The sequence below is a fragment of the Panthera uncia genome, chromosome B4 (assembly GCF_023721935.1).
Source record: "Panthera uncia isolate 11264 chromosome B4, Puncia_PCG_1.0, whole genome shotgun sequence".
Classification (NCBI taxonomy): Eukaryota; Metazoa; Chordata; class Mammalia; order Carnivora; family Felidae; genus Panthera; species Panthera uncia.
The window spans coordinates 69,230,859-69,244,040 of NC_064809.1; the positions used below are offsets into that span (position 1 = coordinate 69,230,859).

Genomic DNA, 13,182 nt, shown 5'->3' on the forward strand with positions numbered 1-13,182 from the left:
AGCAATCTTGGTTTAATAATAATTAAAGACTATATAATCACATCTATATTCTGGAATGTCCATTTACTTTCATGTAGTGTAAAATTTAGACTATAATTGCACATGAATGGTACAAAAAAACATTCACTACCAAATTATTTTATACCTTCATTACAGGCTTAATGTTCTTTCTGATTGAAAATACAGCTTCAGCTATGGCCTGCAACACAACTCTAGGATTCTCAACGCAGTAATTTGTGTATATGTGTGTCTACGTGGGCACCCATGAAACAACTAAAGTGTATCTTTAGAAAACAAGTGCAACATTACTGCCAATTATTTTGCATGTTTAAATATTATAGTCTGATTATCTGTAAACAAACAAAACCCCACACAAATACTCTTAACTCTAGAAAAAAATCCTGTCAACCCATAATTATTCTAATATGCTTTACTTGAACACACATGGAATTTTTGAAAGGTGCATATAGTACCTTAGATAATAAGGTATAAAAATGTGTTTCATATGTTATACTATGAAATGTGCATTTCTAATATGTTTTATGCAGCATAAAGTTTAGATCAAGAAATTCGAAATCCTGGATCCCCATCGTTCATTTAGAAAACTCCTCCCAGTTATGGCTCTTGCAGCAGGTTTATCAGATTTAACATGACGAAGTGTTCTATCTAACTCCTTCCTTATTTCAAGTATCAAAAAAAAAAAAGGCTCAAAATTTCTAAATTTCTGTAGGTTGTAGCTTAAATGCAAAGCTTTAAAAACAGTTAAATTGAAACCAGATTCTTAAGTGTTTAATTTGTGTTAGGCTGTTAAGTACTAGGACTTTCCAACAATTTTATTAAATCTGAGTATGCTTAAAAGTAATAAAGAACACAATTTGCCTGTAAATATGTGGTTCTGGAGAAAAATCAGTCTTGATGTTTAAAACTCTTTCAACATTGTTGACTTTTGTTTTTTTAAGGATATTAATATTCAATCTAAACATAAATGTTTGGCCTCACACTATATAAGGAAATGACTTACTTTTGAAAAGGAAATTTTGTAAAGCATTAGAGAGAGAATTTACTAAAGCTGTTCAAATAGGTCTTCCAACGTCATCAGAAATCCTGCAGTATAGAAAATATCTGGTACTCTTAAGGTTTCAGAGTGAACTGATCTCCTGAAACTTTAATGCCATTTAAAAACCAAAAAAGTCAAATAGAAAAGACTGCTGCCATGAAACAGTGTTTCTACAAGTTGCAGATGTGACCCCCCAGGCTGAGTTAAGCGTTGCTTCTCAGAGTCAGCAACTTTCCACCCTTACCCAGGCACACTAAATTCTCAGTTTAGAAAATAATCTAACCTGGTCCTTAACATATTCATAAGTAGTATGAATATTTTAAGGTCTTTCTTCCTTACAGAAAAAATTTGATGTCTCACAAAAGAGTAGTAAGGAGTGTATCTTACTTTGAGACATTAGACTTTCTGGAGTTGGCCCAAGTGTATAAAATTTTAAGAATTATGTGAAAGCATGGAATCGTTATTACTCTGTGAAAACAGTGTGACCAAATTAAACATCACTATGACAAACCCTCTTCTACCTTTAACTCAAAAATAGAAATCATGAGTCTTCTATAAACTTAATTTTAAAAACACACAGAAGTGAAAAGTGCTATTTTTCAAAAAGTACATTTTTTCCCTACTATGTGTCAACATGGAATGATTTCAGTTCTCCTGTACTAAAAGCTGGACTTTAAAAAACTAGTATTCTAATGTTTAATATAATGATTTTAATCAGCAGTGGCTTCACTTTCAGCTGGACCCCTAATAAGTCTTCGAATTCCTCTTTTTCCTGCAGGACCTTTGGGTTTTGCAAAACTTTGCTTATGTGCATGCTGCTTTGGGTGTACTTCTTCATAAAGGAAGTCTGCTGTCAACTCATCCCCATTGTCTATCTCGATCTGTAAGAGATGGAATCAATAAAGTGTGATATGATATGAAGACAACATTCAAAACCTAATACAAGCAAGGAGCCAGTTTTCAGGTGTGAATGCTCACAAATATGTAACACCCATTCCAGCAGTATCAAGAACCATATGTAATAGTTTCACTGTTGATTTTTGGGGGGGGGGGGGGGGGGGGGGGGGGGGGGGGGGGGGATTTGTGAGTTGCCTGAATACATAATCAGCTATAATCATTTTCTGTTTGCTTCCCTCTTTCTTCTCCTGCTTATGTTTATTTATTTATTTAAGTTTATTTATTTATTTTGAGAGAGACAGTGACAGAGTGAGCAAGGGAGGGACAGAGAGAAGAAGGAGGAGAGAGAGAATCCCAAGCTGTCTCCACACCATCAGTGCAGAGCCTGATGCAGGGCTCAAACTCACGAAATTGTGAGATCATGACCTGAGCCGAAACTGAGAGTTGGATGCTTAACTGAGCCACCCAGGTGCCCCTTAACTAACATTTAAAAGTAGAAGCCAGGGGCGCTTGGGTGGCTCAGTCGGTTAAGTGTCTGACTTCAGCTCAGGTCATGATCCAACGGTTTGTGAGTTCAAGCCCCGTGTTGGGCTCTGTGCTGACAGCTCAGAGCCTGGAGCCTGTTTCAGATTCTGTGTCTCCCTCTCTCTCTCTGACCCTCCCCCATTCATGCCCTGTCTCTCTCTGTCTCAAAAATAAATAAACGTTAAAAAAAAAAATAAAAGTAGAAGCCACCACTGTACTCTCAAGTTGTTCTGCTCTGGTACACTATGCATATTCAGGAACATGACTCATCGGCCCCTTCATTCTTGGGTCACTTGAAATCACTCTAGAACAGGACCAAATTTAGCCCAAATTAAGAGTGTGTTTTACATTTTTAAACGGTTAGAAACACAAAATAATAAAACAAGTAAGAATATGTAACAAAGACCATTTGTGACCTGGTAAAGCCTAGAATATTTACTATGTGGTCTTCTTGTAGAAAACAGTGCGCCAGTCCCTGCTTTATCTTAGGAACTTAAAAACCTTAAAGGGTTCAGGACCTAATACACTGGTAGTTTATAAGAACTTGTGTTTTAAAGACTTCAAGGGCTCAAGAGTAAACCATCATCTTTCCCTAAGCCTCATCTACATTTAAGAAAATAAATTTAAGAAAACTGGTAGCTTAGCTCCCCGAATTCAAATATTTATGTCCGTTCCCTCCTTTGTCAACAACTGGAGTCTCAACCATCCCAACAGTCAGTTGTAACTAGAGACTATAGTTCTTTACTAATAGCAAGTCTTGAGACAATCACAAGTATGCGGCCCTAGCAGCACTGTCCAAAAGAACTTTCTGCAATATGGAAGATGTCCGCTCAATTCTGCGCTGTCCAGTACAGTAGCCACCAGCCTCATGTAGCTAATGAACACTTGAAATGTGGCTAGTATGATGAAGGAACTGAATTTTACATTTTACTCCATTTTAACTTATACTTAAATTTAAATAGCCACATGTAGCTTATGGCTACATATGAGAGAGTACAGATCTAGAGACAGCCTGCAGTAATGCCAGATCATCCCCAAGCACTTGGAGAAGATCCTAAGGATTTATGAGGAGAACAAGAAAAAATACTTTCATTTATAAACCACCATACATCATGAACTACACAGAGAAGACAATAAAGATCTAATATAAACTGAAAATTTTAAAGAAAGAGGTAGGTAATTTTACCTTTCTAATGACATCCATTTGTAATTGTCTTTCTACAATTTCTAACAGAGGGCTCTTGCAGCTAGAATACAGCATCCGTTCTCTTATACTGCATGTGTATCCAGGCATTGAATAAATAAAAACTGTGAGTTAAAATAATAAATACAATTAACAATATATCACTCAAAGCAAATATTAAAGTATAACTAAGTCCTCTGGGCAAGAAATAAGAATACAGTGCTAAGCTGTCAATAAGCAAACTTAAAGTAATACGTTCAAAACAATATATTATATACCTATGGACTCCAAATAGTCTCCTTCATGGGAATGTTTATACAGAAAGAAATGGTAACGTGCTGAATCCTTGGGAATCCTCTTTGGCAAATCTTTCAGTTCTGTATTTGTTGTACTGGCCAAAATTATAATTTCATTTTTTATGTCTATTTCCTGTCAATGAGAAATACATTCATTAAAACAGATACACAGAAAATTTAAGAGACAAGGGGAAATTTATACAGGCTGGACTTTTTCACAAGGAACATACATTGCCTTGTAGTTTAAAAAAAAAAAATGAATAAAAAAGAAATCAGGAAACACGTGGCACCTAGGTGGCTCGGTCATGAGCCGACTCTTGATTTCGGCTCAGGTCATGATCTCATGGTTAGGGAGTTGGAGCCCTGTGTCAGACTCTGCACTGACAGTGGGGAGCCTGATTGGGATCCTCACTCTCTACCCCACCACCACTCATATTTTCTTTCTCTCTCTCTCTCAAAATAAAATAAACTTAAAACAAATTTTAAATCCACTAAAAACGAACCTATTTTATGAGCCAAGAGCCACCAGGAAGAGCAGCCATTTCATAATAACCATCATCTGTCTCTTACCAATTGCACATAGTTGAGCTGTCTGTTACTTAATTTTTCCAAAGCCTGGAAAGCTTCTCGAGAAATAGGAAATGCTACTCCTTGTAGTGTTTGATGCTTAGTGTCCACACCCACGTCTGTTTGTACCTAAGTATGATAGATTTAATTTACTGATGAAGCTGTAGCATTTAGCAGTGTCATACAGCAAAGACAAGAAATCCAATCTCTACCAAGTGCCATTCCACCCTTGCCCATTTTAATGTAACTAAAATTAACCCTTAAAATACCATGAACTTAAAAAGCAAGTAATTTTTCACATTTGTTCATGTTCTGCTAGCACCGTGTCAACATGCAGAGTGTATGACATATCTTTATGAAATGCTGGGAGTGAACATTTGAGTGGGTATGCGCTGTTAGTGGGGCTTTGGCGGGGAGGTTGTTTATATGTTCGGTTTGGCACATTTGCAGAGAACTATATAAACTCTTTGAAGTGTCTTCAGATTATACTTTAATTACAAAACTTACTTGATAAAATTTATGAAAAGTGTGACATATATGCAATATGCGTAAAACTTTACTTTGTTCTAGAAGACATAAAATGCAACACAAACACCATGCACTGAATTGAAAGGAGTATGAACAGTATACAAAGACACAACACAGCTCAACAAATTATACTACTGCAGAAGTTCCAGACTTAGAGCTTTTCATTACTAAGAACAAATACTAGAAGAGTACTTCAAGAAAGCTTTTGATGCATGTTTCAGACTTTTACACATAAATGATAGCTAGTATAGGGTCTCATTTGCAGTGTTGCAACAGAAAAGTCAAATAGAAATTTTACTTTTAAAAAAAATGAATGGAGATTCTACAGCATAAATGATATTGGATAATGAAAACATCATAGAACATATGCAAATGCATACCCCAATACGATCCTCTGGGTTCTGATTGCAAGGAATAAAACAAACTATCAAACTTGTAAAAAAAAAAATCACATAAGAATCTTTACTCAAATAATTTGAGTTAAAATAATATAAAGATAGATCCTTGCTATCAGGTTAATATTAAGTAATATTCAATCACTTTCCAGACAGATTTCTATTAGTCTGTTATTCGGACTAGTGAATAGTGGTTTCTGTTACTTGTTCTTTCCTATAAAATCCCAGTAGAAATATAGTAGTTACTCTAACTTGTAATTAGAATAGCTGCAGTGAACACATTAAAAATATGATAAACTATAATATGGATGAAGTTTATTGACTCTAATAGAACTGGGCTAAACAAGTACTCAAAAAACCATCTCCCATAAATACATAGGCACATGCCTATCCAAGTAGCACTCAGAATTTATAGAGCTTCTAGAAATAATAAATATCTTATAGCATTTATATTTTTTCCTCTTTAGTTACCATGATTCTCTGAAATAATGTAACTAAACAAACCTGCTTTGGGCAACCTCATTAAATATAATTCTTTGCACTAAACGGGTAATGTACATTTTTTCCATTTACTTAGTAATCAAAGTACAAGGTTACAAAAAGTTGTACTTCCAACAGGAACACTTACTAGTCTGTCACATACATTACAAATATAGGTGAAAGCTACTTATGAAACTGGCACGAATTTTAGTATTTAGTTTTAATTATTTTTTCCTGAAAACACATCGAGCACATAGTCTTACCTCTAAATTATACAGAATAAATGCAAGCTACCTTACTTAATCTCTATTAATCTATTAATTAAAAATATTTTTTCAAACACTTAAAATCTTGCAATCGTTTCAAAAATGTAATTTACCTCATTAATTTTAATTTGTCGTAATTCTTCCTCAGCTGCAGTCAATGGGGCAGGAGATGACTGTGAAAGCAAGTATTTTTTATATCCATGTAATGACACATCTTCCTGTAAACAAAGAAATGGACCGTTACTAGCTATTCTCTAAAAGTAAAACCTCAGTGACGTTACTTCAGGAAAAACAAAATTATTAACTTAATAGAAAATATTTTGATTGAAATGTAGTATCAAGAATTTTACTATTCGTTACAGGTTTCAAAAAATGGTGAAGGGAGTATTTACTCTTCATTTCCCACAGTTTTATAATTACTAAATCTTTTGTACGAGTGTGGTGGTGCTGCTGCCAGTCACATGATACACTTGGGTCATGTTTAAATCTACAGGACAATAATAAGTAAACTTCTGGGGAAGCCTGCCCCAGAATTATTCAATAATCACCACAATTTCTGTATAATTATTCATAGAAAATGACCGTAGTTCTTATTTAAAAGAGTAAAATATTCCAAAGAGGTCTACCTTTCATCAATATTTTGCGACTTGGAAAACTGACAATAGAAAGAATTGAGAAACCAGGCCACGGCACAATTAATGGTGAATAAGAAAAGTATTCCCACACAGTCTTGTGGTCTACCTACTAGATAATTTAACTGTTAAAAAATATTTGTTTTCTTAATTTGTGTGTATATGTATAAATATATGTATTTACCATATAAATTACATAAGAAAGTAAATTCTTAATCATAATTTAACTAGTTAAATGTATTAATCAACTATCCCAATTAATCATCAATCAATTGACCTGCCTCAATGTTCCTGGTGAACATAATATGCATAGTTACTGCTTCTACAATGTGGGTATAAATGTCCAAAATATCTAAAAATTACCATCTCTTTCAAGTAGTCTCTCATTTTTGTGAGCCTGTTTCCCTTATCATTAAAGTGAAAAGGGTGAACTAAATGAGGGGTTGAACTAGATGATCTCTAAGGCATATTGCAGTTTCTGAAGACTAGCAAAGGACATTTCAACATATTTTAGAGAGTAAATATGATGTTTTAGTTAACTTGCATATCGTATGAAATATAACAATATTTTCTCTTATTGTTACAGATTCATTAGTCTAATTTCATAACAATTACACATTACCTAGAAGTTCTTAAACTGGTTTAATTGCAACACGTGGAATCCACATAAAAGTTTAAGTTTTGTACCTTTACTGTTCCAAATACTTCATCTTTAATGTGGCCACCTCCAAACTCCTTTTTCAGAGTTGCTCTTGTTGCTGCATATAGCATTTTTTGACGAACCTAGTAAGTTGTGAAAGTTTACTCAGAAATGTACAGACGAAAACTATTCATTATAAAAGATAGCACTTTCTGAATGTATTAAAATCTTCAAGCACATTAGAAATAAACTATGATAAAGCTGAAGTCCATGGACTGTAACAGGCTTAAGTACATGTGTACAAATAGCCATCATGACAGTTCACCTATTAAGGTAGATTTCACTTTATGTCATATTTTTAAAAAATTGGGAAACTAAATTTTTAAAAATTAATCACTTTTCAAAGTGTACAATGAGATCAAGAATTAAAAAAAAAAACCTACTTAAAATACTACTTTGGAATATAAGGTAGAAAACATCGCTTGAAATGAAGTAACCTGGATACTGACATTTTACTCAAAGCAAATCTAGATCAGATATTACTGATTAAGTTGTGTAAGAATCAATGTTCATAGCACACCTGCAGCATATACCATTCTATGGGAAACACAAAGATGAAAACTACAATATATACCATATTATTAAAGACTCTAATAGCAACTACTAAAAACTACAAAAGGTAACTGCCAACTAACAGAGGTAGTTTCACAAAACTGCATGTCAAATCCAGGAGTCTGAATCAATCCGCTAACTTTCCTAAAAGAAATACTTGCGTGTATGCCTATCATTTAAATGGCAGCTATTAAAAATATTTAACATAATGTTCAATTAGGTTTCAGAATTATTTGAAGTATTACTCTCAGAGTATAGTCATTTACATATAATTGCCAAAGATTTTTAAATTTAAAATCAATAATACTGTTGATTTCAAGGGCAAGATTTCTGAATATAAGTACATTACTCCTGATTCTACATTACCAACAGTAGGATTTTCTTCATGATCACTCCCTTCTATCGGAAATAACTGTTGCTTCTTAACTTTCTCCTAGTCTAGGACTATTTCAGAAAAAAATTTTCTAGCATTTAATGTTAAACAAGTAACAAAAAAATTACTTACATGAGAATGATCTGGAGACCAAGCAATGAATATCCATTCATATCCCTGGGCATTCTGAGAATCTAACCTGAATAATATATAGCACGGTTGTTTGTCCTCCAATAGGGGTAAAACAAAGGTATCATAATCCTTATCCCAGGAATCTGAAGGCTGACTACATGAGCCAATCACAAGTTTCTCTATGAAGAACAATTTTTAAAAGACACAAGAATGGTTTGAAATTCCAAATGGTAATGAAGAGACAATAAATTAATAACATAGTCATCTCCTATTAATACTATTATTCACATCTCCACATAGAACAGCAGAAGCTGCAAATAGCATAAATGTTCATCAATAAGAGAACGATCATAGATGTGGCACAGTTATATAATGAATTCATATTTAAAAATAGTGAGTTCTCTACCAAGACAAATTACAAAAATGTTTACAGAAAAAAAGTTGCAGAATAAGATGTTAGTTTACACGAACTTAAAACTCAAAATAGCACTAGGAGTTATCTAGGGGGCTACATATAAAAAAAACACACTGCAGATACATAAAAATTCCTAATATGGTTGCCTCAGGAGGAGGAGGTCAGGAAGTGAAATTGTTTAAAGGGGATGCCCTAATATCACAAAAGTATTAAGTTAAAAAAAAAGCTGAAGCAAATATGATAAAACGTTAGTAGTTAGTAATTTAAGAGGAGATGGAAGTATTTGTTATATTATTTATTCTCTGTAATTCCCTTATTTAAAAAATTTTTTCAAAACAAAAATAACGATTTAAGAAATAGTGTCATTTTCCTTCCGTAGTGATGCTAGACAAGTTTTTCCATTTTAGTCACTTAAATAGTTGGTTAGGAAATGATGGCATTTCAATATTTCTAAAACATGCTGCTTTACAGTATATGTTTATTACTATCAACTATGGTAATATATATATATATATATACACACAATAAACACACACACAAACAGTAACTGCATATTTTTCAAACTACTCTGGTATTTTTAACATATAAGTAGAAAATAAAAAGGAAATTAAATTTACTTCGAGTTTATAAAAGAACAAGTTATTTTCCCAAAGCAAAATATTTCCAGGTATTCAAGAAATTTAGGTATTTAAGCAATTAGACCATTGGAATATTTTAACGTACTCATTTGCAATAATTGTCCAAATTCAAATATAGGGAAACTAAAAGATTCTCCCATCCACTCAATATCCCTAACAGAATTATTTTGAAACGATCAATTTGTAGTTTTTTACATTCTTAGAACCTTTCCCCAAAACAGGGAAATCCTTTCTCCAGCACAGATTGCAATCATGTGGAGAAACTGGGAATTTGAAGTCCTTTGTTTCTACTTCAAAACTAACTTTACTGAATAACAATTCTCAAGTAACTTCTCTTTGGGAGGGGGGGGGGCGGTTGGAGATGATCACTTGTTTACTGATTTCCAATCCAGAGATGGAAGCACTCACATTAGAAACGGGTTGTGGTATAGAAACTGAGACGCAAAAGGTAAAAGCAGAGGAGGTCGCACCAAAAAAAAACATCTTTCTGTTTCCCTGATAGTCAACTACAGAATTCAGAAGGTAAGCAGCAGCTAAAGGGACATGACCAAATATACAGGATCCAAGTTACCTAAAGGCAGGCTTTGAACTTTGTTCACAGTAATTAATAGTTCCAATCACTGAAATGACTTAGAAATTTAAAAATATAACAGTAATCCAAGGACAAACAATATTCAGAAATGTTAAACTAACCATTTTCAATAGATATTTTTAGAAGTCTGTATTTTCCATTTCTTGCTCTTGCAAAGATATCTTTAACATCTTCACTTGCTGTGTAAAAAGATAAAGAAAAGTAAACCTATTTTTTATACTTACATGTTAATATTTTCTAATGCTACTCAAGTGAGGAAAAAATAAATTATAATACAAAGAAAAAATCTTCAGGATGTAGTATCCCCTTATTGTCAGTAATTTAAATTATAAAACTTGAAGGTGTAAATAGCATAGTATACAGCTAAAAAATATACATATTAATATAGCTTAAAAGTATATGAATTCTACTATGTTTTAGCTAGAAAATTCCAAAGCAGAAATAACACTGGTAGTGAAAATATTAAAGTTACTCGAATCCAATAAGGAACAAATTACAATTTAAAAAAAAACCTTGATTGCTTGGTTGAAAATTGTTGAAAATCTTTCTCTTCTAGTCCAATTTCAAGCTTATAAGAACAATTCGATTCATTTTTACATTTTCACATTAAAAGCAACAGTAAATATAAGATATCCTATCCCAATTAAACAAAAAGTCATTAAAGTGCATTCAAGCTTGTACTTCTGGTAATATTTTTCTAACTTGTATTTCTCAAAAAGCTATAGTTAAGTTCACTAAACAAATATATATTTAATAACTTAACGCTTGTGTTCCTATTAAAGCTTCGATTTCGTTCTGATTTCATTCTTGGGTTGTAAGAATGAACCATTACTTAAGTAGTGAATGCAGTAAGGCTCAAACATGAAAATGAGTAATTACAAATTTAAATGTCAAAACTAACTCTGACGAATAAAACAGTGCTTTCAGGTTTGAGGGCATTTTGCTTGTGTTTGTGTGTGCAGGGAGAGGTGCAGGATGGTCAAAGACCCATAGGAACAAAACCACAATTAAATGTGCATCTGGGGAAAAGGTTCGTTGTCCTTTAACAGAAGAGCGTGGGTTTATATTAGCCCTCGTTAAGTAATCGCGAGTAACCCCGGGATATATTATTTCTGATGAGGCGAGCGTTTCCAGACTGCCCATTTTCAAACCAGGAAATAATGGAGGTCAGATATAATTGCGCACCGAACTGCCTTCACGGCATGATTAAATTCAGCCACACAGATCGGACTTTTCAGTTCCCTGGGGAGTACCTAAGAAAAAGATCAAAACACCCCACACTCAGGATTTCTCAGAACATAGTTCATGTTTCCATTTTGAAAGAAAATGCGGAAGAATTTGGGAAGCACCTTTACTGGAAATAAAAAAGATTCCAGTATCTTTCGTTTTATAATCAAACTCTTGTAACAATCTCCTTTGCACAGTGAAGCCCCAGTAACCTCCAGTGTTTCAGGTCTCCCGTACCTGATACAAAAGGGGGAAAGTTAGACTACAGTCAGGGCCAGAGGAAGGCATATCCCCTTCACTCAGGCCTCCTCGCAAACCAATTTCTTTGCTTCTGCGAATTTCGGGTCCGTCTGTAACGTGGCAGCAGACGGACCCGCCTGGGAGGAACGCAGGCCGGGTGGCCCGGGACCAGAAAGCGCGGAGGGGCGAAGAGGCCCCGCCTGCGCGGCGAGACCGGCACCCGTTCCCTCTGGGCCCGACTCCAGCCCTCCTCGTCCCGCAGCCCGCCCGGCTCGCCCGGGGCCTCCCGGGAGCCCCTTTCCCGCGCGCCGCTCCGGGCGCCGTTACCTTGGATGCCGGTCTGATGGGACATGGCGGTGGCCGCGGGCTCCCGGCTCCGAATCTAAGTGCAGAGAGCGGCCCCGGCCGGCGCCTCCAGGAAGTGGCAACTCCTCCGCCGGCTGCCGCGCGTCATCGGCCCGCGACCCGCGGCCGCCCCGCCCCGCTAGGCCGACCGCGTCCTCGCGCGCCCCTGCCGTCCCCCCGCCCCCCTTCCCCGCGCGCTCATCTGCCCGCCGGGCTGCGAGTCTGCTTCGCCCGGCGCTCGCCTCCAGCTCTCTGCTGGGGGTCTCTGCCCTGGCTCTTGCCGCCGGCTTCTCTGGCCCCGTCGCCGTGAAACATCAAAGAGCCAGCAGGATGACCTTGCCCTCTAATGTCTGCACTGCCGACACCACCATTGGCTGGTTCAGCAAAAAGATGCTCAAAAATGGGAATGATCATTTTACTGATCGTATATTTTCAATTTGAAAAAGATATGAACGGTATCTTTGTTTATTCTTCCTACAGTATAAAGGGTCACGCACTGCCCCGTTTTTAAAAATGAGTATTAATGTATAGGTGGTCTCTTATCAAAATCTCCCATGCTTTTAATTTTTATTTATTTTTGAGAGAGAGAGAGAGACAGCGTGTGAGCAGTGGAGAAGCAGAGAGAGGGAGACACAGAATCCGAAGCAGGCTCCAGGCTCTGAGCTGTCAGCACAGAGCCCCACGTGGGGCTCGAGCTCACAGACCGCAAGATCATGACCTGAGACGAAGTGGGACGCTCAACCTACTGAGCCACCCAGGCGCCCCAAAAATCTCCCATGCTTTTAAATTGAATTAATCTCAGACTGTTAACTTTTATTTTTTCAGTTGGGTACATTTAGAGACTAAGTATTGCTTTCTCTTCATTCCAAAAAGAGCCACCCTTTAGGGAGTAAATTAGCTGACTTGAATACTCCTTTGTGGTCAATTTATCACAGCAAACTATGATTACCGCTCTGCTTTATCTTGGCCGTTTATTCTTGAATGAAGTAATTATTTAGGATTTATTTGGATAAATGTGTAAGATAGCAGATATTATTAAAAATTCTTTTCCATCTTCTGCTGTTATGAACATACATTTCCTTCTCAAAGGTAATTTTAATTCTTTTGTACTGCTTTTCTACCATTCCTAGATTATAGTTCCT

The 13,182-nt window shown here is 35.8% G+C and overlaps 1 protein-coding gene across 1 annotated transcript; it reads right to left on the reverse strand.

Moving 5' to 3' along the window:
* Positions 1-1,752: 1,752 nt before the first annotated feature.
* On the reverse strand, positions 1,753-12,142 carry TWF1 (twinfilin actin binding protein 1). Its single transcript, XM_049625333.1, has 9 exons — positions 12,023-12,142; positions 10,330-10,407; positions 8,584-8,762; positions 7,514-7,609; positions 6,308-6,412; positions 4,529-4,654; positions 3,941-4,091; positions 3,666-3,787; positions 1,753-1,938 (listed from the first exon to the last, which is right to left on the reverse strand). The coding sequence occupies exons 1-9, from the start codon at positions 12,045-12,047 to the stop codon at positions 1,768-1,770; spliced, it is 1,053 nt and encodes a 350-aa protein (XP_049481290.1). The 5' UTR covers positions 12,048-12,142; the 3' UTR covers positions 1,753-1,767.
* Between the last annotated feature and the right edge of the window lie 1,040 nt (positions 12,143-13,182).